A 27,930-nucleotide genomic window follows, 5' to 3' on the forward strand; every position below is an offset into this window, starting at 1 on the left:
CTGGCTTAAAAGAGTGTATCTTAAAAAGATACAAAAGGCTACTATCTAAAAGGTGAATTCGTTTACTCAAGATATTATACCTCCAGTAGCATCATTTTTGTTTGAGAGGTGGGCAGTTCCACTTAGAAAGATTACAGACCAGACCCTTTGGTCCCCAGAATGACCGACTCTGCTGCCTAACGCACACTTTCTCTGCATTCCAAGTCCCCACTAGTTGGCTGGACCGAAACACACGCCTCTTGGTATTCCACAGTGGATAACTGGGCTTCTCTCTTCGCAGGACTTAGAACTCCCCGGCGGGCAGCCTTCCCGGCCTCAAGTCTGGGAACGCCTGGGGAAGGGGGCGCCTGCCCGGGTCCCGCAGGCGTCTGGCGGGCCTGGCCGGGGCACGCGGCCACCGAGGGGGAGGTGCCCACGCCGCGTGGCGGGAACTCGAGGCCCCATTGGCCATGCTGGGAGGCACCGCGGGGCCTCGTGCGCCAACGGTCCCTGGTACGCGGCGGACGGGCGCCGGCAGGAGCGGGCAGGGCGAGGCGAAGGCCGGGGAGGGATCGAGAACGGGGTGGGAGAGCTAGGCTCGGGGGGCGAGGCCCGGGCCCGTCGGGGCGATGGAGGAGGCGCTGCTCTCCACCCCCATCAACCCCAACAACTTCCCTGCCAAGCTGTGGCGCCTGGTGAACAGCCCGCGCTACCGCTCCATCCGCTGGGACGGCCGCGGCGAGGGGCTGCTCATCGACCAGCCGCTCTTCGAGGCCGAGCTGCTCAGCCCGCCCGGGCCGGGGGGAGGCGGCAGCGGGGCTGCGGGGGCCGGGGCCGAGCCCGAGCTCTTCAAAACCACCAACTTCACCAGCTTCATCCGCCAGCTCAACCTCTACGGCTTCCGCAAGGTGGTGCTGGGCGGGCCGGGCGCGGCGGGGCCGGGGCCGGGGCCGGGGGGCGGCGGGCCGGCAGGGGACGGGCCGCTCCATCACTTCCACAGCCCGCACTTCCGCCGCGACCAGCCGCAGCTGCTCGTGCACCTCAAGCGCCTGACTAGCGCCAACAAGGCCAAGCTGGCGGCCGGCCTGGAGGTGCCCTGCCGCCCGCCCAACCGCTTCCAGCGGCTGCTCATCACCTCGGCCTCCGCCTCCGCCGCCGCTGCCTCGGCCGCCGCCGCCGCCCCATTGCAGCACCAGGAGCCGCCGCCACCCGCGGGGCCCCGGCCGGAGCCTCACGGTGAGTGTGAGCTGCCCGCGCCCTCGCCCACAGCGGGCGCATGGGCGGCGGGGAGCAACCGCCCCTCGAGGGCGCGTTTTCGCACGTCCTCACGCTGGGGGAGTCCGAAGGGCGCCCAGGACCCATTGTCCACTGTGCTCCCAGAGACTGAAAGTCCCGCCACTGCCACCGCCACCATTCTCGGCACCAGCACGGTGGCCTCCCCTGGAGGGTCCGTAAGCATTCAGCCCCTTCTGAGCCCACTGGCAGCAAAAGGGACCTCCGCCTCTTAGGCTCCCTTCTACTTGTCCCCAGTTTGAACCCCAGGAGTTACCTGGTTGTAAGCCTCCGTTTACCTTCCTGAGACCCACACTGTCCACTGTAAACATGTAGACTAAAGAGTCCTTCGTTGAAACATTGGGTCTGCAAGAAACACAGAAGGGGCTCCTTTGCTCCGGTGGGAAGCAGAGTGGAGTCACCCTACAGGTTAAGGCGGGACGGAACAAAATCATGGTCAAGAGAACTTAAAACATTACGGTTGGGCATGGTGGCTCACGCCTATAATCCCAGCACTTTGGGAGGCCGAGGCGGGTGGATCACGAGGTCAGGAGTTCAAGACTGGCCTGACCAACAGGGTGAAACCTCGTCTCTACTAAAAATACAAAAATTAGCCGGGCGTGGTTGTGGCGCATGCCTGTAATCCCAGCTACTCAGGAGGCTGAGGCAGGAGAATCGCTTGAACCCAGGAGGCAGAGGTTGCAGTGAGCCGAGATAGTGCCACTGCACTCCAGTCTGAGCAACAGAGCGAGACTCCGTCTCAAAAAAAAAAAAAAAAAAAAAAAAAGAACTTAGAACGTTACAATAGCAGCCAAGGGAAAGTTTTGGAAAAGGTGCCTGCAGTGGAAATTTGTCCTTGAAGAGGGCTGCCACCTTCCACCTATTGGCACATCTAAGAAATCTTAGAAGAAATGTTAAGACAATCATCAGATTTAGGGTTCTGGGTGATGTGTAGAATGGTAGACATTGTTTATATACCTTAAGATCAAAAATACAAGGATACATCGTGGCTTGCAAGATATAGTTCCTATGTAGAATGAATTGGCTACACATTTCTTTCATTGTAGCGAATTAGAGCTTGATGCTTCCTTAAAGGGTTATGATTAGACATACATAAGGCAAAAATGGTTTTCTTTACGGCTGTCAAGTTTTAGTTTAAAAAGAATTTTAGAAAGCTCACATTTACAGACTTTGAAGTTTTCTCTATTGGCTACAATCTTTCAGTATTGAAAAAACTTTTTGGTGTACATCTGTATTTAGTAAAAGTTCAGAAACCCTCTGTGATAGTGAATTGTTTTTTTTTTATTATTTGTTTATTTTTTTGAGACGGAGTTTTGCTCTTGTCACCCAGGCTGGAGTGCAATGGCGTGATCTCGGCTCACCACAACCTCTGCCTCTCGGGTTCAAGCGATTCTCATTCCTCAGCCTCCTGAGCAGCTGGGAATACAGGCGCGCGCCACCATGCCTGGCTAATTTATGTATTTTTAGTAGACAGTGTTTGACCACGTTGGCCAGGCTGGTCTTGAACTCCTGACCTCAGGTGATCTGCCTGCCTCAGCCTCCCAAAGTGCTGGAATTACAGGCCTGTGAGCCACTGCGCCCCGTCTATTTTATTTTTTGAGATGAAGTTTCACTCTGTTGCCCAGGCTGGCGTGCAATGGCAAGATCTCGTCTCACCGGGAGGTGAACCCTCTGCCTCCCAGGTTCAAGCGATTCTCCTGCCTCAGCCTCCAGAGTAGCTGGGATTTTACAGGTGCATGCCACCACATCTAGCTAATTTTTGTATTGTTAGTAAAGATGGGGTTTCACTATGTTGGCCAGGCTGGTTTTGAACTCCTGACCTCAGGTGATCTGCCTGCCTCGGCCTCCCAAAGTGCTGAGATTACAGGTGTGAGCCACTGCACATGGCCAAATTATTTTATAGACTTGATTTTTTTTTTTTTTTTTTTGAGATAGGATCTCACTCTGTCCCCCAGGCTGGAGTGCAGTGGCAAGATCTTGGCTCACTGCAACCTCCACCTCTCGGGCTCAAGGGATCCTCTCACCTCAGCCTCCCGAGTGGCTGGGACTATAGGTGTGGCCACCACACCCAGCTAATTTTTTGTATTTTTGGTGGATACAGGGTTTCACTCTGTTTCCCAGGCTGGTCTGGAACTCCTGGGCTCAAGTGATCTGCCCACCTTGGCCTCTGGAAGTACTGGGATTACAGGCATGAGCCACCACCACACCAGGCCTGTAGACTTGATTTTTGATGCTCTTCCTCCTCTTCCAGGAAGGCGAGGGTGGCGATATTCCATTTCTCTGTTTAAAGAGTCCATGATATGAAGCAGTATACCAAGAAACCGACAGGATATAATAATAATTCATTCTTTACCTTCAACTAGGAGAGTAATAAAAACACTTTCAGCATGTTAACATGGATTTACTATAAAGTAAATGTAATCCCATGGGGCCGGGCATGGTGGCTCATGCCTGTAATCACAGCACTTTGGGAGGCCGAGGCGGGTGAATCACGAGGTCAAGAGATTGAGACCATCCTGGCCAACATGGTGAAACCCTGTCTCTATTAAAATATAAAAATTTGCTGGGTGTGGTGGCGGGCGCCTGTAGTCCCAGCTACTCAGGAGGCTGAGGCAGGAGAATCACTTGAACCCGGGAGGCAGAGGTTGCAGTGAGCCGAGATCATGCCATTGCCCTCCAGCCTGGGCGACAGAGCGAGACACCGTCTCAAAAGAAAAAAAGAAATCTGGGTTATTTTTGAGTTAATGAAAAATTTAAATATACAAATAAAATAACACTATGTTCAACTTAACCTTCGCCCAGGGTTACGAGTGACAACAGTACTTGGTTCATTTGGAATTTAGAAGATAAGGAACTAGGTTATGTGTCCACTGTGGAGTTTAGAAGATAATGGATTAGGTTAAAGTTCCAACAATAAGTTGAAAAAGCAGCAGTGGCATAAGAATGTCCTAAAGGAATATTAGCGCACTTCCATGTGATGACCATTGATTTTGGTAGGGAATGGTAAGGGGCAAGGCAATGGAGACAATACCATGGCATACATTTGGCAGAATCTCTGACATGGATTTTTTTTTTTTTTTTTTTAGGTTGCATGTTTGGTGGGCATAAGGAGAAAAGACTAGAAAATGTGTTTTTTGGGAGAAATGGGATAACCACTTCAAACAAAGAAACATACATACATACGCACACATAAAAACCAACACTTGCTCTTTTCTCTGATCTTCTTCCCTCAACTATCTTAAACCCAGTTATATTTTAAGGATAGAGTCCGTTTTAATTAAAGAAATTCAGGGCCATCTGGAATCTGATTTTATTCACTTATAGTTCAGTTGGTCAGCATTTAAAGACTACTATTTGTTGAAAAACATACATTCATGGTGTTTCAGTATAGATTATATGTCAATCCATGTATAACTAAGTTATTGTTTTGATGCCTTTCCTGTTTGGTGTTTTTTGTTTGTTTGTTTGTTTTCCTTACCATTCTACCTGTTGGTGTGTGCAGAAGGTATGTCAGGTGTGGACTGTCTATACCATAGGTTTGGTTCACCAGGGAATTGTGTTACTGGTTCAGATGGAATGTAATTCTGCTATAAGTTCAAGCATACTAGAACTTGAATAACTGAACAGAGTTGTTGAAGAATACAACTTTGTTTTGTTCTCATTCCATGTTCTAAGCCATTGGCTCTTCTGTTTTTCCTCATCTCATTTTTCTTCTTCTCGAATCTTGCCTTGGTTGTGTGCCTGACTACACTGCTACTGCTTAGTCTCCATTTTTTCTGTGTTCTATCTCTGTGTATGGGTTGAATACTTCTCTGTCTATAATAGAATCCTCTGTTTTAGGACCTAGTTCTTTTATTTAGAGCCACTGAACCAACTGTACTGTTCCCCTTCCAAGAGTCTACTTGATAAGAAACGTGAGATTGCATGTTTTTCCTTTGTGCACTTTTGTTATTTTGTTTTTAGGAACAGTTTATTTTACGATATTTGTTAAAATATTCTAAACTAAGTAACAGGTCTGAGAAATGGATAACCTGTTTTTGCCTGGGGATACCATGCTCTCAAGAGGCAAGTTTTTGGATTCTTTCCTGGGAATTGATTAACTCAGATGCACTTCCATAAAAGAAATAGAATTTTTAAGAACACAATTTCATCCTGCCCTCTATTTCCAGAATTCTGGATTAAAACTTTGCCAAATATATCTTAAAGATATTTTGAGGACATATAGGTGATGTAATGTTGATCTGAATTGACCACTATGAGGTAACCCTTAACAGAAGAATAAATAAGGGCTGAACATGTCTTGGTTCTTTATTTTAAAAAACAGACTTAAAAGAATGCCCTTCTAATCTTGACTGTGTTTTAATTTTAACAGCATCTAAAATAGTTAATTGGCCATCACTCCAAGTTTATCATGATAGAAGTAGACAGATATAAAACAATTTAAGGTCGAGAATTCTTTAATTAGCTGCTGAAGTTATTGACAGCCTGAAAATTCGCCAACAGTTTATCCCCAAAGAGGGCAGAGCTGTTGTACTCTGTAGGCAGTATGTAGTGTTGGCATGTGAGCATCCCAGGAGAAATCAAGCAATGGGTAGTTTTGGACATGGAGAAACACCTCTTGTGAAGAGCAAAAAAAAAAAAAAAAGGAGGGGTTGTCAGTGGTAGGTTCAAAGTGTGTGTACCTGCGGAATTGGTAGTCAAGCAGCATAAAAACTTTTTTTTGCTTTTTCTTTTTTTTTTTCCTCCTGTTATTTTTTTTTTTTTTAAGACAGAGTCTCCCTCTCTCACCAAGGCTGGAGTTCAGTGGCATGAACATGGCTCACTGCAGCCTTGACCTCCCAGGATCAAGTCATCCTCCCACCTCAGTCTCCTAGCTGGGACTATTGGGGCATGCCACCACACCTGGCTGATTTTTTTATTTTTTGTAAAGACAAGATCTCACCTTTTTTTTCTTTTTTCTTTCTTTCTTTTTTTTTGAATCAGAGTCTTGCTCTGTTGCCCAGGCTGGAATGCAGTGGCGCAATCTCGGCGCACTGCAACTTCCGCCTCCCAGGTTCAAGCTATTCTCCTTCGTTAGCCTCCCGAGTAGCTGGGACTACAAAGTGTGCGCCACCATGCCCAGCTAATTTTTGTATTTTTAGTAGAGACAGGGTTTCTCCATGTTAGTCAGGCTGGTCTCGAACTCCTAACCTCCAGCAATCTGCCTTCCTCAGCCTCCCAAAACGCTGGTATTACAAGCGTGAGCCACCATACCTGGCCAGGATCTCACTATTTTGCCTGTGCTGGTCTGAAATTCCTGAGCTCAAGCAATCCTCCCACCTTGGCCTCCCAAAGTGCTGGGGTTAGAAGGATGAGACAGGGTTAGAAAAAATAGACAGGGTCTATTTTTTGTACTTTAAAGGAAGAAAGGAAAAACAGTTTTTAAGAGATCTGTCATTTGAATACATTTAATCTTCTGAAATAGGATTTTTTTCCCTGCATTAGATAAAGCCTCTTGATTTCCAGGGCTCCAGAATTTGTGTTGTTCATATGTACGTATTTTTTTCTTTTTGGCATTAATGCTTTATTTACTTGTTTAAGTATTTATTTTTAAGAGACAGGATCTCACTCTGTCACCCAGGCTGGAGTGCAGTATCATGATCATAGTTCACTGAACCTTGAACTCCTGGACTCAATAATGCTTTATTCTCTCTTTTTAAAACAGGGTCTCACTGTGTCACCCAGGCTAGAGTACAGTGGCTCAATCTCAGCTCACTGCAACCTCCACCTCCTTGGTTCAAGCAATTCGCCTGCCTCAGCTTCCCAAGTAGCTGGGATTACAGGCATACACCACCATGCCCAGCTGATTTTTGTATGTTTTGTAGAGATGGGGTTTCACCATGTTGCTCAGGCTGGTCTCGAACTCCTGGACTCAAGTGATCTGCCCGCCTCAGCCTCCCAAAGTGCTGGGATTACAGGCATGAGCCACCATGGCTGGCCTGCTTTATTCTTTAAAGGAAATTAAACCACAGAAATAGAATGACAGATTTGTAACTTGTTGAATGGGTTTACAATCTAATTATTTGGAAAAGCAGATATTTGAGTGTCAGCTTTCAACGTGTAGTTTAATACTTGAGTAGCACATAATAGGTTTTCCCTCTGTTTTACAGATTAGCTTAATAAATTGAACTTGTGAATCAGTCACATGATTTAATGCAAAACTTTCCTTAGGAATAAATTAGGCTAGCTTTGTTTATGTTCAAGAATCGTAATTTATAGTTCTGCACCATTTATATTCTCTTGTCCTTCATTACATACTGTTGCCCTTTCTCTGTCTTCCTTATCTCCATTTTTTATTCCTTTTTACATTGCTAATGAAGAGAAGACAAGTATCAGAATCTCTGGGCCTGGATTTGTGGATTTTTAACATATTCTTCAAGTGATTCAGATGTAAACCAATGTTTGAGAGCCACTGACATCTGGGAAAGGATACTACTGGAAAGACTCTGAAGAAAGAAAAATCATGGAAAATGATTGATTGATTTAAGGAATGAAGGAGGAAACTAAGTCAAACTTTTCAAGCTTGACTTTTCTACAAAGATTATCATTTTTAAAAATTTGAAAGGGAGGGCAAGACATGGTGGCTTATGCCTGTAATCCCAGTACTTTGGGAGGCAAAGGCAGGAGGATGCTTGAGCCCAGGGGTTCAAGACCAGCCTGGGCAACATAGGGAGGCTCCTGCCTACAAAACAAATTTAGCCAGGTGTGGTGGTGCATGTCTGAACTCCAGCTATTCAGGAGGTTGAGGTGAGAGGATTGCTTGAGCCCAGGAGTTCGAGGCTGCAGTGAGCCATGTTCACACCACTGCACTCCAGCCTGAGCAACAAAGCAAGAATCTGTTTCTAAGAAAAAAAAATAAAACATTAATGCCAAAAATAAACACATACACACAACACAAATTCTGGAGCCCTGAAATCAAGAGGTCTTTAGTAGGGGGAAAAAATCCTACTTCAGGAGATTGAATGTATTCAAATAATAAGCCTCTTAAAAATGATTTTTCTTGTTTTCCTTTGAAGTACAAAAAACAGGCCAGGTACAATGGCTCATTTCTGTAATCCTAGCACATTGGGAGGCCAATGTGCTTGAGCCCAGGAGTTCCAGACCACCCTGGGAATGTGGCAAGACCTTGTCTCTACAAAAAGTAAAGTAAACAGTGCTTGGTGGTGTGCACCTATAGTTCCAGCTACTCAGGAGGCTGAAGTAGGAGGATTGCTTGAGCCTGGAAGTTTGAGGCTAGAGTGAGCCGAGATCACATCACTGCACTGCAGCCTGGGCGACAGAGTGAGATCTGGTTGGTTGGTAGGTAGGTAGGTAGATAGATAGATAGATAGCAAAGAACGTTACATTTATTAAAATCTTGTTATATGTTCCATACCCATTTCTTTTATTTTTTGGTGGACAGCTTATTTTTATGTCTATTATTAATACTACAAAATTGTTTGAAAGACTGAATGGAAAACTTTTAGGAAGTAGCTTACACGTTGGAAAAATCTGGGTCAGGCAAATAAAGCGAAAGGTAAGATGGCCAAATCATGTATAAAAGGCTTTTAATGTTGAATATTTGATTTAACATTTGATTTAATGTTAGAATTTAGGCACTTTATCTTTTATGACTATTACACTGAGAAAACAAAGGTTTATTCAATTCTTCTTTCAGCATTATATGTCTCATATTCTTGATTCTGAATTTGTTTTTACCAAAACTAAACTTCTGTTGTGTTAAAAAATGGCTGATAGGTGAAGAGTAGTATATTTTATGACCTTTGGTTTACTATGTCTGGTGGTGTAATGCAAAATTAGTAAATGTGCTCTTCCTCTTTTATGCAGGACCAGTGGCTGTAGGACAATTTCACCGGTCATTTCGGCGAGATAGTTTGTCTCCTTACTCCTACGTATCAACTCCGTCCCATGACCACAGTACTTTCCCTCTGAAAGGTTTAGATCGGACCCCAGTTCCTCACAGGATATGGCAGAACTCCCTTGGAATGCACCCTGGACAAGTGGAGACATCTCCCACATTTTCAGATAAAGGGGTTCCATTTCCTGTACTCCAGAGGTTTCCAGCTGAGGTTACCTATACGCTGCAGCCCAGCACCACATCTGTCCATGTTCAACAAGGTCCTCAAACAATGGTCAGCTCCTCCCAAAAATACAGTAACTACACACCCTCAGCACAGTACTCGCAAGCCTACTATCCAACAGGTATGACAAATTCAGGTTCATGGCCTTCTATTTAAGGTTGTTTATAATGAGCATATATATATTTTAAATGCATTTTATTGTCTCTGTGCTTTAACACAAACAGTAGGAATGTGCATTTAAGAAATGGCAAAGATTTCTTAGCAGGAGATATTTTTAAACAATATATAAAATTTCATTGTGTTTTTTGGCCGGGCGCGGTGGCTCAAGCCTGTAATCCCAGCACTTTGGGAGGCCGAGGCGGGTGGATCACGAGGTCAGGAGATCGAGACCATCCTGGCTAACATGGTGAAACCCCGTCTCTACTAAAAATACAAAAAAAACTAGCCGGGCGTGGTGGCGGGCGCCTGTAGTCCCAGCTACTCGGAGGCTGAGGCAGGAGAATGGCGTGAACCTGAGAGGCGGAGCTTGCAGTGAGCCGAGATCGCGCCACTGCACTCCAGCCTGGGTGACACAGCGCGAGACTCTGTCTCAAAAAAAAAAAAAAAAAATTTCATTGTGTTTTTAAGGGTTGTGAAAATTTCATTGGGTGTATAAAGGTGTGTATTGTTAGTGAAACTTGTATATTCAAAATGTGTCCTAGTTATGAAATTAAGACTTAGTACCCCAAGGGCGGATGTGGTGGCCCATGCCTGTAATCCCAGCACTTTGGGAATGTGAGGTGGGTGGATCATTTCAGGTCGAGTTCGAGACCAGACTAGCCAACATGGTGAAACCCCAACTCTACTAAAAATACAAAAATTAGCCAGGCATGGTGGCAGTCGCCTGTAATCCCAGCTATTCCGAAGGCTGAGGCAAGAAAATTGCTTGAACCTGGGAGGCAGAAGTTGCAGTGAGCGGAGATCACTCCACAGCATTCCACCCTGGACGACAGAGTGAGACTGTCTTAAAAACAAAAAAACAAAAAACAAAAAACCTTAGTACCCCAGAACCTTATTTTAACTCTGTCCTTGGTGCCGCAGTTTTTTTTTAAATATGTCTATTATATATTTAATATGGTTTAATCTTAAGGTGAGATTACCTCATAATGAAATCATTTATCTCAGTAATGATATTTAATAAAAAAAAAAATACTCTCTGAAGATTAAATTCTTTAGTAAAAACCTGGTGAACAGTGGGATCTCCACAGTGTTATTCCTAGGCAGCTAAGAACTGGGGAGTAGCAGAGAGAAGGAGAAACCTGACAATGACAACTGACCTGGAACTCAACCAAGGGCACTGAGAACATGCTGGTAGATCCCAAGCCACTAATTGGGAATGCTTATGATAGTTATCATCTGTTTTGCTTCTTGGGGAAAAAAAAAAAAAGTTGTGGTTTTTTTCCTTCCTTTTTTCTTTTTTTTGAGATGGAGTTTCACTCTTGTTGCCCAGGCTGGAGTGCAATGGCATAATCGTGCCTCACTGCAACCTCCGCCTCCTGGGTTCAAGCAATTCTCCTGCCTCAGCCTCCTGAGTAGCTGGGATTACAGGCGTGCGCCACCACCATGCCCAGCTAATTTTTTGTATTTTTAGTAGAAACGAGATCTCGCCATGTTGGAAGGGCTGGTTTTGAACTCCTGACTTCAGGTGATCCACCCGCCTTGACCTCCCAAAGTGCTGGGATTACGGGAGTGAGCCACCCTGCATGGCCATTTTTTTTCTTTTTTTAATAGAAAATGTTTTGCAATATAATCTTACCATTTCACTCAAATGTATTTTCTTCTTCTTCTTCTTCTTTTTTTTTTTTTTTTTTTTGAGACAGAGTCTCACTCTGTTGTCAGGCTGGAATGCAGTAGTGCAATTTCGGCTCACTGCAACTTCCACCTCCTGGGTTCAAGTGATTCTCCTGCCTGAGCCTCCCACCTAGCTGGGACTACAGGCGCCTGCCACCACGCCTGGCTAATTTTTTTTTTTTTTTTTAGTAGAGACAGGGTTTCACCATGTTGGCCAGGCTGGTCTTGAACTCCTGACCTCGTGATCCACCCACCTCGGCCTCCCAAAGTGCTGGAATTAAAGGTGTGAGTCACTGCGCCTGGCCTCAAATGTATTTTCAATTTTGCAAAAACACGATAGCAAAAACACATGATGATGTATTTCATCATGTGGTATGCTTTTTACACAATGATGAAATGAGGCAATAGAAATAAGACAAGCGTCAAAGCTTTGAGAAAAGACCAGAAAGAGAAGAAAGGGGGCATTCCAGAAAAGACTAGAAAGAGAAGAAAGGGGGCATTCCTTACCCTGTGAATTAATAATCTAGGATCTTTAATTTTTTCAGTTATGTAAATCTGGAAGCAATTTCTGGAAGTCTTTTGTTAGACCATTTCTCCCAGGTGGCACTAAAGGGAAAGCTAAAATATTTTTTCATTTTAAATATTTTTTAAAAAACATATTTACTTAAAGTAGAAAAAATGTAAATTAGAAAAGGGAATGGAGTGGCCCGGCGCGGTGGCTTACGCCTGTAATCCCAGCACTTTGGGAGGCTGAGGTGGGCGGATCACGAGGTCAGGAGATCGAGACGGTCCTGGCTAACACGGTGAAACCCCGTCTCTACTAAAAATATAAAAAAATGAGCCGGGCGTGGTGGCAGCGCCTGTAGTCCCAGCTACTCGGGAGGCTGAGGCAGGAGAATGGCGTGAACCCAGGAGGCGGAGCTTGCAGTGAGCCGAGATCGCGCCACTGCACTCTAGCCTGGGGAACAGAGCGAGACTCCGTCTCAAAAAAAAGAAAGAAAGAAAAGGGAATGGCGTAATTTGTTGCCATTTAAAAATTATAAATCTGGGCCTGGCGTGGTGGCTCACACCTGTAATCCTAGCGCCTTGGGAGGCCGAGGCGGGTGGTTCACGAGGTCAGGAGTTCGAGACCAGGCTGGCCAACATAGTGAAACCCCCGTCTCTACCAAAAAAATTACAAAAATTAGCCAGGCATGGTGGCGGGTGCCTGTAATCCCAGCTACTCGGGAGGATAAGGCAGGAGAATCACTCGAACCCGGGAGGCGGAGGTTGTGGTGAGCCAAGATGGCGCCATCGCACTCCAGCCTGGGCGACAGAGCGGGACTCCGTTTCAAAAAAAAAAAAAAAATTACAAATCTGGGCGAGGGAGGTGAGCCGCTGCCGCGCCGCTGCCGCCGCATCCCCTCCGCGAGCAGGAGCCCGGACCGGGTCCCGCACGCTGCCCTAGCCGGTACCTTGTAGTCAGGCCGCTGGGGCAGCGCTGGGAGGAGGCGGCTGGACCCAGCGAGCGCCCGCGCGTGTGCGGTGACTGGGAAGCCGCCTGCCAGTCCCCTTCGCCTTCCCTTCCCCCGCCCCCACCTTCCAACCGCGCCAGATCGGCATCCGCTGCCAAAGTCAGTAAAAAGGAGCTCAACTCTGGCCACTACAGGGCCGACGAGACCTCAGGAAAACAGCAGGAAGCAATTGAACACATTGATGAAATCCAAAATGAAACAAACAGACTTAATGAACAAGCCAGTGAGGAGATTTTGAAAGCAGAACAGAAATGTAACAAACTCCGCTAACCATTTTTTTCAGAAGAGATCAGAATTGATCACCAAAATCCCACATTTTTGGATAACAACATTTATCAACCATCCACAGGTGTCTGCACTGCTTGGGGAGGAGGAAGAAGCGGCACTGCATTATTTGAGCAGAGTTGAAGTGACAGAATTTGAATATATTTAATCAGGTTACAGAATAGATTTTTATTTTGATCAAAATCCTTACTTTGAAAATAAAGTTCTGTCCAAAGAATTTCATCTGAATGAGAGTGGTGATCCATCTTTAAAGTCCACTGCAATCAAATGGAAATCTGGAAAGGATTTGACAAAGCGTTCAAGTCAAACGCAGAATAAAGCCGGCAGGAAGAAGCAGCATGAGGAACCAGGGAGCTTCTTTACCTGGTTTACTGACCATTCTGATGCAGGTGCTAATGAGTTAGGAGAGGTCATCAAAGATGATATTTGGCCAAACCCATTACAGTACTACTTGTTTCCCGATGTGGATGATGAAGAAGGAGAAGAAGATGATGATGATGAAGAGGAGGACAGATTAGAAGATACTGATTAGAAGGGGATGAAGAGGAAAATGAAGAAGATGAAGATGATGATGAAGGGGAGGAAGGAGAGAAGGATGAAGGAGAAGAAGATGGCTAATAGAACACTGATGGATTCCGACCTTCCTTTTTAAAAATTTTCTCCAGTCCCTGGGAGCAAGTTGCAGGGTTTTTTTGTTTTGTTTTTTGTTTGTTGTTTGTTTGTTTTCCTCTTGTGCTCAGTCGCCCTGTTCTTGAGATCTCTTTTCTCTGTATCATGGTTCTCACCTTATTTGGGGGAAATACCTTGAGCAGAATACAGTGGGAAAAGAGTCTCTACCCCTTTCTGTTCTAAATTCATTTTTATCCCTTCCTGTCTGAACAAAAACTGTATGGAATCAGCACCGCTGAGCTCTGTCGAAAAAAAGAAAAACCTGCTCCCTTGTCTCTGCTGGAAGCTGGAAAGTGTGAGGCCCCTGTGTGGCAGTGCCCAGAATTCTAGCTTTTTTACTCCTTTCTCTGTATATTCAGCTCAGAGAGTACACTGTGTCTCTGTGTGAATATGGACATTTGGCATTTACCAACATGTATCTGTCTACTTTCTCTTGTTTAAAAAAAACAAAAACAGAAAACAAAACCTTAAAAAAATGGGTTTACAGAAGGTCAGCACAGGGTGGGTTTGAGATGTTCAGGTGGGTTAAGTGGGCATTTTGACAACATGACTTCTCCTTTTGCATGTTTAATTGTCATATTTGACAGACATCCTTTGCAGTTTAAGATGACATTTTTTAAAATAAATTCTCTCCTAATGATGACTTGAGCCCTGCCACTCAATGGGAGAATCAGCAAAGCCTGTAGGATCTTATTTGAAATTGACATTCTCTATTGTAATTTTTTTCCTGTTTATTTTTAAATTTTCTTTTTGTTTCACTGGAAAGATGAGGCTCAGTTTTTAAAGGTTAAAAGGGACAAGTTGCTTTGTTACAATAAAACTAAATGTGTACACACAAAACAAAGTTATAAATCTGGTGACTGTTTGTAGTAGTACACACTATTTTCTAGCTGTATTAATATCCAACTGTATACTTGTATCATTGGCTCATTGCACCTAAATATAGCAGTGAAAGGGATTATTTTCCCAAAATGCTTTAATGATATTAAAATCATCTAGATTGGGTTTTATAGATTTTCAGAGCTGTTACTCTTTTGGTGAATGGAGTTGAAAAAAAAAGGAGGGAATTACATGAAGTAAGGATGATTTTGTACTTTTAATCATTTTGCCTATTAGAAATTAAAAAAATTTTTTTTTACCATGTTACATAGAAAATGGTTAAGGCCTAATTTTTCCCCCCATATTTGCCCAGCTACTTCTTTGAAGAACCAAAATATTTGTACAATCTTTGAAAACAAGATAGCCGGGTATGGTGGCTAACACGTGTAATCCCAGCAACTTGGGAGGCTGAGGTGGAGGATTGCTTGAGCCTAGGAGTTTGAGGCTGCAGTGAGCCATGATTGTGCCACTGCATTCCAGCCTGGAAAATGTATTCCAAGTTTCAAGCAATCCTCATGGAAACTACTAGCTCTAAATTTTATGAGAAGTACTCATATATTATTCACTAACACCGCTACAAATATTATAGTTAACATTCATTATAGAACTGTTATTTGTTAAATTATTATAATTTTGGACATGGTGTTTTTAAAATATTTTATTTTAGCTTGATGTAAATTATAAATTGGGAGTTGTCTCCAAGTGTTTAAGGTAAGAATTAGGAAGGAGGCATTAAAAAAAGAACAAGTAAGTGTCACTGATATTTTTATAGTATACAGTATATAGATAACTTTACGTTAGCTGAATTTTTGTTTTGTCTTCTTTAATAGGGATAATTGAAATGACTGTAAAGTTTCTGAGATTATGAGAATAAGAAATTTCATGATGACTTCTAGTACATAATGTAGGCAAAACTGCTTTGAACATTGTGAAGCACTTTATAAATGAAAAGTTTTATTATTAAATATGAAAAACTTGCAATGGAAAAGAAAGTGCCATAAAAATACCCTACAAGTGCTTAATTCCTCCAAATTATGGGCGAAGGAAATAAAAAGTAGTGAACAATTTAACCAATATTTAGTGAGTACTTAGTTATTAAGAGTATTACAAATGACTTTACCGAAATTAAATAGAGTATCATTCTCATGAGGCAGGTGGATCACTTAAAGCCAGGAGTTCCAGAACAGCCTGGCCAACATGGTGAAACCCAGTCTCTACTAAAAATAGAAAAATTAGCTGGGTGTGGTAGCAACACCTATAGTCCCAGCTACCTGGGGGTTGAGGTGGGAAGATTGCTTGAGTTCAGGAGGTTGAGGCTGCAGTGAGCCGTGATTGTGCCTTTGCACTCCAGCCTGGCCAACAGAGCAAGACCTTGTCTCAAAAAAAAAAAAAAAAAAGTTATAAAAATAAACTTGGATCTGGTCTTCAGATAGTATAACCAGTAAATGTTGAATTTTATAACATTTCATAAATTATTAATTTCTCTAGTAAAGTCAAACACTGCAGCTAAAAAGTTGCCATCAGACTAACTCATAAAATGACTCATTGGAATCATTTTTTTTCTTTCTCACATTAGAAGCAGACTGGAGTTACTTTTTATGTTTGTTGTTCCTCCCTTTAAGTGTCAGTTTTCCATTCTTACCACTTCTTCAAAGGCAAAATTTTGTAGATCTAGCATTAGTTGACTCTTTTTATTCTTGCCTTATCTAGAATTCAGTTTTTCCTCTGATGTTATTTTTGGTCTACAACTGTGATTTAATTTTCCTCTTTTATGAAAATCTTCATTTTAAACCTTTTAATTTTACTTGTTCTCCACTATATATTTGAACATACATCATCTTTATATATAGAATCCTATATTGAGAATTGTTTTTCTTTAACACTGAATAGACTCAAAATCAACTTTGCCTTTTTTTCAAAGTTTTAAACTCAAGGCAATGATTAGTAAATTTGTAGCTGCCCTTCATCTCTTTTTTTATTTAACACGTATTTATGTAGTAATCACTATGACCAGGCACTGTTCTTAGTACTCTTTAAATATTCACTCATTTAATCCTTAAAATACTCTTATAAAATAGTGTAATTAGCCTCACTTTATAGATGAGGAAACTGAGGCACAGCTAGGAAGCTGTGGGCTTGGAAACAAATCCAGACAATCTGACTCAAGAGTCTGTTCTTTTGGCCACTGTGCTCGCCTGCCTGCCTGCCTGTCTGCCTGCCTCTCATGAAGAGAGTCTTTTGTTTTTTAGCTCTGTTTTTCTTCTGAGACAATTTTTGTCTGGTATATCTCTTCCTCAGAGTTAGTTCTAGGGTAGACAACAGCAATTGGAAGGGGAATCTACCTTTGTATGCTGCTGGTGGCATTGTGATTGCTCTGGGTTATTGACTCACCCTGTCCAAGTAGAGAGAATGTACTTCAATTGCTAGAGTGGGAGGTTCAGTCTGGGGGCTCTGTGGGGTAGGGCTGCTTCTAACTCATTTCTGTATCCCCCTACATCTACCATAGTTCTTGCTGTAATGGGCCCTAAGTACATAATTTATTGAGTGGAATGAACTAGTTCTAGTCCCAGCTTTGCGGTTAATCATTGGATATGAACTTCAGTGGATTATATCATGTTATGTGGCCTCAATTTCCCTTTCTATAAAGTGGCCATAATAGTTTGAGTGAGGAATTAAATAATATATGTGAATTGACTTTGTAAAATTTAAACACTATTTACATGTAAAGGATCAAGTGTTTTAAAAGCTGTGCTTAATTTTATTTTTATTATTTTTTAAGAGACAAGGTCTCACTTTCTCACCAGACTGGAGTGCAGTAGCATGATCATAGCTCACTGCAGCCTGAACTCCTGGGCTCAAGCTATCCTCCCACTTCAGCTTCCCAAGTAGCTAGGACTACAGGCACACACCACCACACCCAGCTAATTAAAACACATTATTTTATTTTATTTTTTTGGTACAGCTAGGGTCTTGCTTTGTTGCCCAGACTGGTCTCAAGCTCTTGGCCTCAAGTGATCCCACTGCTTAGCCTCCTGAGTTGCTGGGATTACAGGCCTGAGCTACTGTACCTGTCCAACAGCTGTCTTTTAAATGGTCCTAGAAGGCTGGGCACGGTTGCTCAAGCCTGTACTTCCAGCACTTTGGGAGGCCGAGGCAGACAGGATCACTGGAGGTCAGGAGTTTGAGACCAGCCTGGCCAACGTGGTGAAACCCCATCTCTACTAAAAATACAAAAAATATTAGCCAGGCATGGTGGCGCACACCTGTAGTCCCAGCTACTTGGGAGGCTGAGGCAGGACAATCACTTGAACCTGGGAGGCTGAGGCTGCAGTGAGCCGAGATTGCGCCACTGTACTCCAGCCTGGGCAACGGATCAAGACCCTGTCTCAAAAAAGTAAATAAGCCTGGACATTAACACTTTAAAGGCTAAATAAGAGAATTTATAAGAATATAAGCTTTCCCCCAAGATACGCGTGATATTTTTAATTTTTATTAGAAAATATATATCTGGCCAGGTGTGGTGGCTCATGCCTGCAAACCCTGCACCTTCAGAGGCCGAGAGGCAAGAGGATTGCTTGAAGCCTGGAGTTCGAGACCAATCTGGGCAACAGAGCAAGATTGTGTCTCAAAAAAAAAAAAAAGAAAAGAAAGGAAAAAAAAAAGAAAATATCCATCTTGGCATGCAGTTCTAGGTTAAAAAATATATATATGTGTGTGTGTATATATGTGTGTGTGTGTGTGTGTGTGTATCTCCTATCATTTAAGATTTTTCTGAATTGGCCCTTGGGCAAAAAGAGTTACTGATTGTTGTTTTAAAGTACATTTAAATTCTATAGGTGTGATCTTTAGGCTTCTAATCCTACATTAATGTACATAAATATAGAATATAGAATTATAAGAGGTTTTTGGTGCTGTTACTCTTGTTCTCAGGCAGTCTGTATTGCTCCTCTGAAAGTACTTCATTTTGTGCTTATGGGAAAGAGGCACTTAGCACCAGGAATCTCTCTCTGTCCTCTGCTAGAAGAAACTAAGCAAAAATGCAATCATATTTACCTTTTTAAAAAATTGTGAAACAATATACGTAACATAAAACTTAACCACTTTAACTGTTTTTCAGGGTACTGTTTTGAGGCATTAAGTACATTCACCATCACCACTGTCTATCTCCAGAACCTTTTCATCTTCCCCAACTGAAACTCTGTACCTGTTAACCACTAACTGCCCATTAGAGAATGCCAACCTGTCCCTGAGGTGGAGAGGTTGTCCCTAGCAACCACTGTTCTGTTTTCTGTCTCTGTGAATTTGACCGTTCTAAATATCTAATATAAGTGGAATCATATATTTAATATATAAATTTACCATCTTTTTTTTTTGAGATGGAGTCTCACTCTGTCACCCAGACTGGAGTACAGTGGTACCATCTTGGCTCACTGCAACCTCTGCTTCCCAGGTTCAAGCGATTCTCCTGCCCCAGCCTCCTGAGTAGCTGGGATTACAGGCGTGTGCTACCACGCCCAGCTAATTTTTGTATTTTTAGTAGAGGCAGGGTTTCACCATCTTGGTCAGGCTGGTCTCAAACTCCTGACCTTGTGATCTGCCCGCCTTGGCCTCCCAACGTGCTGGGATTACAGATGTGAGCTACTGCGCCCGGCCAAATTTACCATCTTAACCATTTTTAAATATACAATTCATTGACACTACTTACATTCACAATATCGTGCAACCCTCACCATCGTTTCCTAAACTTTTTATCACCCAAATGAAACTCGGTACCCATTAAGCAATAGTTTCTCCCAACCCCTGGTAATCTCTAATTTATTTTTTGTATATATGAATTTGACTATTCTAGGAACCTTACATGAGGAATCGTATAATATTTGTCCTTTTGTGACTGGCTTATTTCACTTAATGTCTTTAAGATTCATCTATATTATAGTATGTGTCAGAATTTTCTTCCTTTTAAAGGCTGGATAATATTCCATTGTATAATATACAAAATATAACACATTTTGTTCATCCACTCATCTGTTGATGGATACTGAGTTGCTTCTATCTTTTGGCTGTTGTAAATTCTGCTATGGTGAACATGGGTGTACAGATATCTTTTCAAATGCCTGCTTTCACTTTGAGGTATAAACTCAGAAGACCTTTTCTTTACCTCACCATAAATGAGGAGATACTGGGGTTCTAGTTGCTGTAGGAACTTATCTTGAAATTAAATATACTATTATGATGTTTTTTTTCTTTTGAGCATTTATATTATGGGGTATTTTCTCACTGTTGACATTATACTATTCTGGAGTAGATTCAAATTCGAAATATTTTGATTCTATATTTGAATCACTTCCGTAGGATAAAGTACATTAACTTGTTTGCCTCACCTATAGCAGGAGCAATAATTTTTAGTAACTCTGACTTAACATTTTTATTACTTAGAAATTTTTTGAAAATGTCATTAATGCCTATATTTATATCTGAAATGGAATTCTTTTAATTATTTTCAGTTTTTCTTTCTACATGGAATTTAATGCCTCAACTGAACACTGCCTTCAGGAAGACACTGAAAGTTCTTTATGCAGATGAATGTATCTTAGGACATAGTGATAAACTAAGTTTTATAAATGTCAGTGCTTTCATAATGCACAGTAGATTATTTTTTCATATACTAGGCACATAGTCAAATTTCTATGCCTAAGTTTTCATATTCAGTAAACTTACTAATACCTTTGTTCTATTTTGTTGACTATACAAAATAGGACTACAGTGGTAAGGAATAGCCATTGAGGAATCTTTTTGGAGTGTAATCTATTGAAGTCCTCATTTTCTTCATACAGGTACTGTTTTGCTTTCCATTTGTTACTGGATACTTTAAAGAACATTTACTTTTTTGCTGTTTCCTGAGAAACCAACTCAGCTATCAAGCTATCAAAAATATATTAACATATTCTCTGTTATATATTGTAGTTTATTTCTCTGAGATATTTATTTTAAAGTACATTTTTATACCTATTCAAAATGTGTAACCAATGGAGTCAGAAACTTCCAAACAATAAAACTAACACCTTTTATTGATTTATTTGTAACAAAACACTGCTTTTTGGTACCCTGATGGAATGGACCTGCAGCTCCCAAGTCTTTCTCTACCGCTAGGTGGCTAGATTTTCCTTAGCTGCTGTAACTCTAGGGGAAAAAGAATTTTTTTTTCCCTTCCGCAGTTTTGGCAAGCTCTGCAGATCTTGCTTGGTGTTTAGCTATTTGGATTCAGTTGATTTCCTAGGATATTTGTGCTGTCAGACACTTTGGGAAATCTAATTCAAATCCAAAACATTTAATATATATATTTGAATAACCTTCAAAGGATCAAGTCTAAGAACCTGTTCTGCTAACCTATATTGGAAATGATAACAACTTGAATTTTTTGAGGCAATCTTAGTAATATATGGCTTTTTAAAGTCACCAAAATTGTTAAAAAATATGTCATCCAAAAAATAACCTTTATATTTATGTCTGAACTATAATTTTGCCAATTATTTCAAGTTTTCTTTCTGTGTGCAAAATTTAGTGGTTAAATTGCTCATGATACAAAGAGAAAATATTTATTTCTACTGTATCTTCATGAACTTCTGATGTTTTAAAAATCAATATTCATGGAGAAATAGGGAAGCATTTCGGTTAATTTTTTTTATAATCCTTAGGTCAATTTACCTTTAAACATTAAATAATGAGATTAGTAATTTTATTAGCACACTCAAAATATGAAAAATGTGGACATAAAAAGGGAGAGTTGCCACCTTATTGATAAAGACACCTTTAAAGATATTCGGCAAGTAGAATTCTAGTAAAACTACAAATGTTACATTTCAGGAAGAGGGTTTAGCTTAGGGAATTATTGTGAGATATATACAATTTTTTTTTTGGACATAGGGTCTTACTCTGTCACCCAGGCTGGAGTGAGGGGCACAATCACAGCTCACTGCAGCCTCTACCGCCTGGGCTCAAATGATCCTCCCACCTCAGCCTCCCGAGTAGCTGGGACTACAGACATTTGCCGCCATGCCTGGCTGATTTTTGTATTTTTTGTAGACATGGTGTTTCACCATGTTGCCCAGGCTGGTCTCAAACTCCCGGGCCGAAGGGATTCGCCTGCCTCAGCCTCCCAAAGTGCCGGGACTACAGGAGTGAGCCACCATGCCTGGCTGTATTGTGGTATATTAAAGAGCGTGTGCTTTGGAGTTTAATTACTGACTCTGTCACTTCCCGCTATGTGACTTTTGGCAAATTACTTAATATCACTGAGCTTTAGTTTACTTGTTTTGTAAAGGCAATATATGTAAAGCATTTACTACTGTGCCTGAAACAGGGTAGGTGCTCAACATACATCATCCTCCGTTTAATCCACAGTTGTGCTATTAATAACTGATTCTCACTTATACTGGAGAGTCTCTACAAAAAAGCAGACTCAACCTATTATTAAGACTGCATCTGTAAGTAACTTTGCTAATACCAAGAGTTCAGGCTTTTCACAGTGTCCTGACTATAAAGGGAAAGTTTTGAAAATGTGTTTCTTCTGTTAAAATAATAGCAGCTAACACTTATTGATTGCTTACTGTGTACTAGTACTCTTCTAAGTTCTTTATGGATATTAGCTCATTTATTCCTCATAACAACCATATTTGGTAGGTCCCATTATTCTGTTGTTATCTCTATTTTAATAGGATGCAGAAACTGAGGCACACAGAGATTAACCTTGCTCAAATTTACACTGGGCTATAAAGCCAGGCTGGTGGAGCTGGGCTCCAAAACCAGGCAGTCTGGCTCAATGATCTGCATTCCTAACCACTTGCCTAAATGATTAAAACATTTTTGTATACATTTCTACTGGATGCATTGTTTAATGGTGGAACACTTGGAGAATATTTCGTACTTATTTTACTCTTTTAAAACACTCCACCCTCCAAATAGTGGTTACTGTTGAAATGATTGAAATACTTATTTTGGAATTTCAATATATTCCTCTATTTTCAATAAAATGAAATTACTTTCAATAAAAATATATGGTTAGAAAGATAACAAAATGCTTAGGTGTTAAATCATTTACAAAAATAGACATTAGACATGAACCTTTTAAAGGCCTTTAAAATTATTTTGTTACTGTGTTGTTTTCAATAAATAACACCACCTAATTGGACTAAATATTTTGTTAGACATACAAAGGAAGTTCTTCAAATTTGGATTTCTTTCCAGGTTGAAAGAGGGGAGCTCCTTGAATGCTATAGAAGTGTATTGTGGTTGATGGCTTTTCTGTGTTTGACTTTGTTCCAGCTGTGCTACAGTGCTGTTCTCCTACCCACATGGATGCTCTAAGTAGTTGTGTCACTCCCACTGCCTCTTCCTATGCACACTGCAACTACTTCCAGGTAGGAGTCTTGCAACCGTGGCCATGCTCTGCACTTCATGTGCGATTTTATCGACCTTGCAAAATTTCAAAGTGTAATTTTATATTAATGAGTAACCAGAAGTAAGCTGTGGATTAATGGGCTTTATTTTCTCAGTTCTTAAAAAAAAAAAGGAGAGAGAATTGATATAAATAATATCTCAGAATTCTTCTAGGCCAGATCTGTTCAGTATAGTAGCTACTAGCCACATGTGGCTATTTAAGCTAATTAAAATTACATGAAATTTAAAAATTCCTCAGTTATACTAGCCACATTTCAAGTACTCAATAGTTTCATATGGTTATTTAAATTAAAATTAAATAGATTTAAAAATTATTCCATACTTAAAGTAGACACATTTTGAGTGCTCAGTAGTTTCATATGGCTTATGGCTACTGAATTATACAGCACAGATCTAGAACATTCCCATTATTGCTGCAAGTTGTTTTAAAAAGTGCTGTTCTGGATTTTTCCAAGGTAAAATGAATACCAGATAAACTATACAAGTACATAAGTCATCAAATGACAGATTCTTCCAAGTTGATACAGATAATTAGACTTTTCTTTTTAAGGAGAAAGGAGAAAAATGTCAAAAATGAGAAATTTAAATGGTGGCCCCCTTTATCCATAGCCCATATGTTGTAAACACCATAGTGGTTCAGCATCCCATATTCAAAATGCTTGGGACTAGAAGTGTTTCAGATTTTGGATTTTTTCAGATTTTGGAATATTTGCAAAAACATAATGAGATATCTTAGGGATATGACCTGAGTCACATAGTTTAAAGGTAATTTCATACAATATTTTTTGTAACTTTGTTCATGAAACAAAGTTTGTGTTAAGTGCTTTTGTGCTGGAATTTTCCACTTGTGGTGTCATGCCAGCACTCAAAAAGTTTCAGGTTTTGAAGTATTTGGGATTTTGGAATTTTGGATTAAGGATGCTCAACTTTTACTCCAAATATCTTCTCATTATTTCTTAGGAGACACTTGCTTGGAGTTAAATGTTTTATATAGCTATTTTAAGGATACTTTTAAATTCCATGCTTTGTATTTTTATGCTATAACTGCTAAAGATTGGAATTGCGTGTTTGCCTTGGATAAGCATCTAGCCAAGATAGTTTCAGTTCTTAAGAGAATATCTTACTAGTGGCATTAGGGTACTCAAAAGAACATTCCTCTTTTTTTTTTTTTTTTTTTGGAGAAAAATCTACATAGGAAGTCAAATTATAATCAGGTTGTTGTTTGAAAAGTATAGGATGAGGTCAAGGGGACTTAGCTGGCCCTTTTCATGGCTGATATGATCAAGCATGATATCCCAGTCCATTCATCTTCACTGGAGGGACACACCTATCCCACAGTTAGATGCTCTTGTTTGTGGGTCCAGGCACTCTCTTCTCTGGATCATACTGGAGATACTATGACAGTGTTTATATCTTGATTATGTTGTATGCTAAATGAAACATTTTAATAAAGACCTTTTCTTGCTATAGAGACAATATATGGCCATGTGTGGTAGGTCATGCCTTATAATCCCAGCTCTTTGGGAGGCCATGGTGGGAGGATTGTTTGAGGCCAGGAAATTGAGATGAGCCTGGGTAACATAGTGAGAGCCTATCTCTAAAAAAAAAAAAAAAAGAAAGAAAGNTTTTTTTTTTTTTTGAGATGGGGTCTTACTATGTTGCCCAGGCTGGAGTGCAGTGGCTATTCACAGATGCAATCATAGCACACTGCAGTCTCAAATTCCTGGGCTCAAGTAATTCTCCTGCTTCAGCCTCCTAAGTAGCTAGGACTACAGGTGTGCATCACCATACCTGGCTCATTGTAACTTTTTGTTTGGGGGGTGGAGTTTCACTCTTGTTGCCCAGGCTGGAGTGTAATGGTGCAATCTCGTCTCACTGCAACCTCCACCTCCCAGATTCAAGCGATTCTTCAATTCTCCTGCCTCAGCCTCCTGAGTAGCTGGGATTACAGGCATGTGCCACTACACCCAGCTAATTTTGTATTTTTAGTAGAGACAGGGTTTCACCATGTTGGTCAGGCTGGTCTTGAACTCCTGACCTCAGGTGATCCATCTGCCTCAGCCTCCCAAAATGCTGGGATTACAGGCGTGAGCCACCGCACCTGGCCTCATTGTAACCATTTTTAAGTGTACAGTCCAGTGGCATGAAATACATTCACATTTGTGCAACCATCACTACCATTCATCTACAGAACTCCTTTCATCTTCCCAAACTGAAACTCCATACCTATTAAACAACAGCCCCTGGCACCTACCATTCTATTTTTTGTCTCTGAATTTGACTATTCCAGCTACCTCATATACCTGGAATCATATAGTATTTTGTCTTTTTGCGATTAGTTTATTTCATTTATCCTAATACCTATTGTTGTAGCATGTGCTAGAATTTCTTCCTTGTTTGTTTGTTTGTTTGAGACAGGGTTTTGCTCTGTCATCCACACTGGAGTGCAGTGGTGCCATCATAGCTCACTGCAGCCTCGAATTCCCGGGTTCAAGCAATCCTCCTGCCTCAGCCTTCTGAGTGAGTAGCTGGAGCTACAGGCATGTGCCACCACTCCTGGCTTTCTTCCTCTTTTTTTTTTTTTTTTTTTTTTTTGAGATGGAGTCTCACTCTGTCGCCCAGGCTGGAGTGCAGTGGCGCCATCTCGGCTCACTGCAACCTCCACCTCCCGGGTTCAAGCGATTCTCCTGCCTCAGCCTCCTGGGTGGCTGGGACTACAGGCACGTGCCACCATACCCGGCTAATTTTTTGTATTTTTAGTAGAGACGGGATTTCACTGTATTAGCCAGGATGGTCTCAATCTCCTGACCTTGTGATCTGCCCACCTCGGCCTCCCAAGTGCTGGGATTACAGGCGTGAGCCACCACTCCTAGCCCCGCTTGATTCCTTTTTAAGGCTAAATAACATTCCATTGTATGTGTATACCACATTTTGTTTATCCATTCATCTGTTGATTTCTTCTCCCTTTTGCCTATTGTGAAAAATACTGCTGATTATGCTACTATGATCATGGATGTATGAGAAACTCATTTTAAGTGATAAACTAATAAACTCTCCTTCCACAAAATGCTTATGTGGCTAAATTACTTGCTCTATATGGCTAGATTGTAGTTCACCAGATGAGTAAGCACCTGCCCCTGGTGACTAGTCTATCTTTTACAAAATATGGCAAAAATTAGGTACTATTTCAAATACTTTCTAGATTTTCTACCAAGTAGTAATAGAATTCCATTTTATTTGAATTAGCTATCCTGCTTGGGCTGTGGATCAATCCTGTAGAGGCTGTGTTCCAAAAATGTAGTGACAAAAGTCTTTGTATGTTGAGAATGAAATAAAGGGTTTGTGCTGTATACTTTAACTCACAAATGCGAAGGCAAAGTTGTAAGCTTCAAAACCAACCTAAAAATGCTCCCTGGGCTGGGCACAGTGGCTCACGCCTATAATCCTAGCACTTTGGGAGGCCAAGGCAGGCAGATCACGAGATCAGGAGTTTGAGACCAGCCTGACCAACATAGTGAAACCCCGTCTCTACTAAAAATACAAAAAATTAGCCAGGTATGGTGGTGTGCGCCTGTCATCCCAGCTACTCGGGAGGCTGAGGCAGGAGAATCGCCTGAACCCAGGAGGTGGAGGTTGCTGTGAGCTGAGATCGCGCCACTGCACTCCAACCCGGGTGACAGTGCGAGACTCTGTCTCAAAAAAAAAAAAATCTCCCTGGTCATGTTGCTGTAGAAATTGTAAGCTCATTAGGTTGAAGCTAGAAGCCACGTTAAGATCCTTTAATTGCTGCCTGTGTTCCTCTGATAGACGTTTTAGCTCAACTTCTACACATGATCTTAGCTTTTTTGTATTACAGAACCTAATACCTAATTTGCATTTTTACTTCTTTCATTCTTAATGAACCACTGTGTGAGGATATGCTTTCTTTTTTATGGACAGTTGAGCTAGGTGTTTTTATAAGAATTCAGCTGTGTTAGTCAATAAGTGGGAATTTTACAGAGTCAATCAACTTTGGAAAAATGGTGATTACTTATTTTAACATTGTTTTTCCTGAGGCATTGCCTTTTCATGTTCCCACAACCCACCCACCTACTCTTACAGCATGAAGAAGATGAATTTTTATTTGTATGTGTATATTCACTTTGATCCCTTTGACACTTTTCCTTACTTTTTCACTTATAATAAAAGGCAATTGAAGGCCAGGCACCATGGCTCACACCTGTAATCCCAGCACTTTGGGAGGCCAAGGTGGGTGGGTCCTGAGGTCAGGAGTTCGAGACCAGCCTGGCCAACATGGCGAAACCCTGTCTCTACTAAAAATATAAAAATTAGCCATGCGTGGTAGTGTATGCCTGTAATCCTAGCTACTTGGGAGGCTGAGGCAGGATAATCACTTGAACCCAGGAGGCAGAGGTTGCAGTGAGCTGAGATTGTGCCACCATACTCCAGCCTAGACAACAAGAGCAAAACTCCGTCAAAAAAAAAAAAAAGGCAACTGAGATGAAAAGAGTCTTGGCCATACTGCTGAAAAGGAGAGGTACTAAAATTTGTTGGTCTCTTTGGGTTAACAACTAGGCTGCATCAGTATGCTTTAGAGTTATAGGAATACCCCAAAATTGAGAATCCGATGGGACTATATAATTTTAGAGCCAGTTCTACAGGTGAGACATAGACAACTTGTTCTGCTTTTCTGAAAACTTGTCTATAGAACTCTACAGAGAGGCTAAGAGGGAGTAAACAATCCTTTCTTTCTAGATCTTCATCTGCTGGTGGACGTGGCCTGCAAGCAGGAGCACTTTCCAAAGGAGGAAGAATTAAAAGAGTGAGGCATGGATGACAAATGTGACATTGTGCACTAGCTGTAGCTGGAGGCAGACTAGCCTTGCACGTGACAAACTGTTGGG

At 41.6% G+C, this 27,930-nt stretch overlaps 1 protein-coding gene and 1 pseudogene across 1 annotated transcript; both read left to right on the forward strand.

Annotated features, from left to right (window-relative positions):
• Positions 1 to 419: 419 nt before the first annotated feature.
• HSF5 (heat shock transcription factor 5) lies at positions 420 to 27,852 on the forward strand. The gene is made up of 5 exons (XM_025361857.1): positions 420 to 1,215; positions 9,139 to 9,513; positions 22,892 to 22,986; positions 24,497 to 24,518; positions 27,782 to 27,852. Exons 1-5 carry the CDS (start codon positions 609 to 611, stop codon positions 27,850 to 27,852), a joined length of 1,170 nt encoding a protein of 389 aa, XP_025217642.1. The 5' UTR covers positions 420 to 608.
• Positions 11,575 to 13,639, forward strand: LOC112609199 (annotated as a pseudogene).
• Positions 27,853 to 27,930: the final 78 nt, after the last annotated feature.

The sequence above is a fragment of the Theropithecus gelada genome, chromosome 16 (assembly GCF_003255815.1).
Source record: "Theropithecus gelada isolate Dixy chromosome 16, Tgel_1.0, whole genome shotgun sequence".
Taxonomy (NCBI): Eukaryota; Metazoa; Chordata; class Mammalia; order Primates; family Cercopithecidae; genus Theropithecus; species Theropithecus gelada.